Source organism: Microtus oregoni, unplaced genomic scaffold (assembly GCF_018167655.1).
Source record: "Microtus oregoni isolate MIOR12 unplaced genomic scaffold, Mior012 000016F_ref0000370, whole genome shotgun sequence".
NCBI classification, from domain to species: Eukaryota; Metazoa; Chordata; class Mammalia; order Rodentia; family Cricetidae; genus Microtus; species Microtus oregoni.
In genome coordinates this window covers 41,055,575-41,058,386 of record NW_024543075.1, presented here as the reverse complement: position 1 = coordinate 41,058,386, position 2,812 = coordinate 41,055,575, and the positions used below count along the sequence as shown (strand labels likewise).

General features: G+C 37.8%; 1 protein-coding gene across 1 annotated transcript; it reads left to right on the top strand.

Annotated features, from left to right (window-relative positions):
* The first annotated feature begins 765 nt into the window (after positions 1–765).
* Positions 766–1,721, top strand: LOC121457387 (olfactory receptor 52N2-like). The gene is given in 2 exon segments (XM_041666059.1): positions 766–1,657; positions 1,660–1,721. Coding segments are annotated over 2 exon segments (954 nt in total).
* Positions 1,722–2,812: the final 1,091 nt, after the last annotated feature.

Below are 2,812 nucleotides of genomic sequence, written 5' to 3'. Positions count from 1 at the left end.
GGTAGACTTTGATTACTCATTATGCCTGGGAGACAGTGGGTTGCTGTGCTTGTTCTTTACATTGTGAGCAGAATGCAGACCCAACAGCTCAGATCTCTGCAGATGTCCTGCCCCCTTTTTTTCTGATGCTGCTTCTGTAACCTCCGGCTATGTTAGGATAGAGACATTTAAGGTACATTCCAAACACAAAGACTAGTTCTATTACAGACATTTCAGTGGCTAATATCTTAGTATCCTCTTAGCAACAGCAGCCTTTCAGGAAATCTGAGAAAACTTCCTGGATTCCAGTCCAGATTTAAAGATATGGTTTTTTCCCGCTATTTGACACATGGGGACAAATTTTAATTGCTTGGAGGCCATAGAAACTAGCATTTCCTTTTGTAATAGGGTGCTCAATAATAACAATAATGATTACTGCTTATATTAATGGAATATTCCTAGTTTATCATCTTAGAACTTTGTATAAAATTAATATTTTCCATAATCTTGTCAATATTCTGAGCTTTATGCATTGCTATATCATTATGGAGTATGAAATCTGAATCATAAATTGGTTAATCAACTACTTAGCATCATATTCCATGTCAAGTGAAATGTGGCAATAGACTATGAAGTTACATAGAATGCTGCAAACATTTTAAAGTATTTCTTATGTTAATGCTATTGTTTGTTTTCTAAGCCCTCCACTTTCCTTTTATTTATTCACTTCCCCCAGAGCACTGACACTATTATTGGGTATAAAATGTGCTTATCCTGCCAGCCATTATGTTGGGAGCCAACAGCTCCAGCCTGACCCCAGACTTCTTTATCTTGAATGGTGTTCCTGGGCTGGAAGATGCACATGTCTGGATCTCTCTGCCATTCTGCTTCATGTACATGATTGCTGTTGTGGGGAATTGTGGGCTTATCTACCTCATTGGCCATGAGGAGGCTCTGCACCGGCCGATGTACTACTTCCTGGCCTTACTCTCCTTCACTGATGTCACCCTGTGCACTACTACTGTGCCCAATATGCTGTGCATATTCTGGTTCAACTTCAAAGAGATTGGATTTAATTCTTGCCTGGTTCAGATGTTCTTTGTCCACATGTTGACTGGAATGGAATCTGGGGTGCTCATGCTCATGGCCCTGGACCGGTATGTAGCCATTTGCTATCCTCTGCGTTATACCACCATCCTTACCAATCCTGTGATTGCCAAAGCTGGTCTTGCTACTTTCTTGAGGAGTGTGATGCTCATCTTTCCATTCACTGTCCTCACCAAGCGCTTGCCCTATTGCCGAGGCACCCTTATCCCCCACACTTACTGTGACCACATGTCTGTGGCCAAGGTATCCTGTGGCAATGCCAAGGTCAATGCAATCTATGGCCTTATGGTTGCTCTCCTGATTGGCATGTTTGACATTTGCTGTATCTCTGTGTCTTACACTATGATCCTGAGAGCAGTGGTGAGTCTGTCCTCTGCAGATGCTCGCCACAAAGCCTTCAGCACCTGCACATCTCACATCTGTGCAATTGTGATCACTTATGTGCCTGCCTTTTTTACTTTCTTCACTCATCGCTTTGGGAGACACACTATTCCCCATCACATCCACATCATAGTGGCCAACCTCTACCTGCTACTGCCCCCTACAATGAACCCAATTGTTTATGGAGTCAAGACCAAGCAGATTCGGGAAAGTGTAATCAAATTTTTACTTGGAGACAAAATGGGTATACCTAAAACAAATGCATCTTAAGACTAGTTATACCTGCTTGTGATGAGGAAGATAGTGGAAAAAAGTCATAAAAGATGAGTGAAATAGTATTAAGTCATCCGATACGTAAATGTTCTGAAGCCTTTGAAATTGTACATTATTAAATATTCTTTGTAAGGAAAGTTCTGCCAAAATGCAGAATGTAGAAATTAACACACAATGTACTCATTACTGATATTTTTTTATGTTTACAAAATTCCATATAAATAGAAATGATGTATAGAAATATAATGAAATGATGGATGTAGGCTAAATATCAGTCCGTGTTCTGTATTTAAAAGATAAGCTTGCAGTAATTTGGAAAAATCTTGACCTCTCCACTAAGGGCAAGCTCTAGTTAGATCAAGTACATTGCTGATTAGAAAACATGGGATCGATGTTGAAGTGTATATAAGATAAACTATATTTTGATATTTTTGTGGAGTAACTCAATTCTAATTATTTGTTAATTTTTTAAATACTCTCTAGTTTTCTTGAATGACCAAGAGTTCTATTCTTCTCTGAACATTCATTATTTAAGCTTCATGGAAAATGTATATATGAGATTTAGTTGTGTTATTAAGGAGGTAAAATCATCAAATTGTTATGGTATTTGATGTTATTTCATTCTTTCATTCATTTTTGAGACACTAAGTACTATTAACTAACACTATCAGCTGTAAACTGGATCTAAATTGAGGGATGCAGAGCTGAATGTCAGACAATCCCCAATTTCAGGACATTGAGTACAGCCAGGGAAACATGAGATGAAACATGTATAAAAAAAGAAGAGATCGTTAAAAATGGATGCAACCTTGAAGGACAGTTTAGTGGACAATTATTAGAAAGAATATTTGATTGGTTTTGGATTTGGTTAGCCGGAGGGTTAAAATCTTTGATTTTTAAGAATTAGTCATTGTCATCTTAATGAATTCCTCCTTGCCTATAAATGCCAGCTTCTATACTTTTTTTCAAATATGACAAAAGCTCACCAATAAAATTTATCTGGATAACTGAATATGCTATGATGTGGGATTCCCTTCTATATGCTGTGAATATGCTTTTTACCATTGGTTAA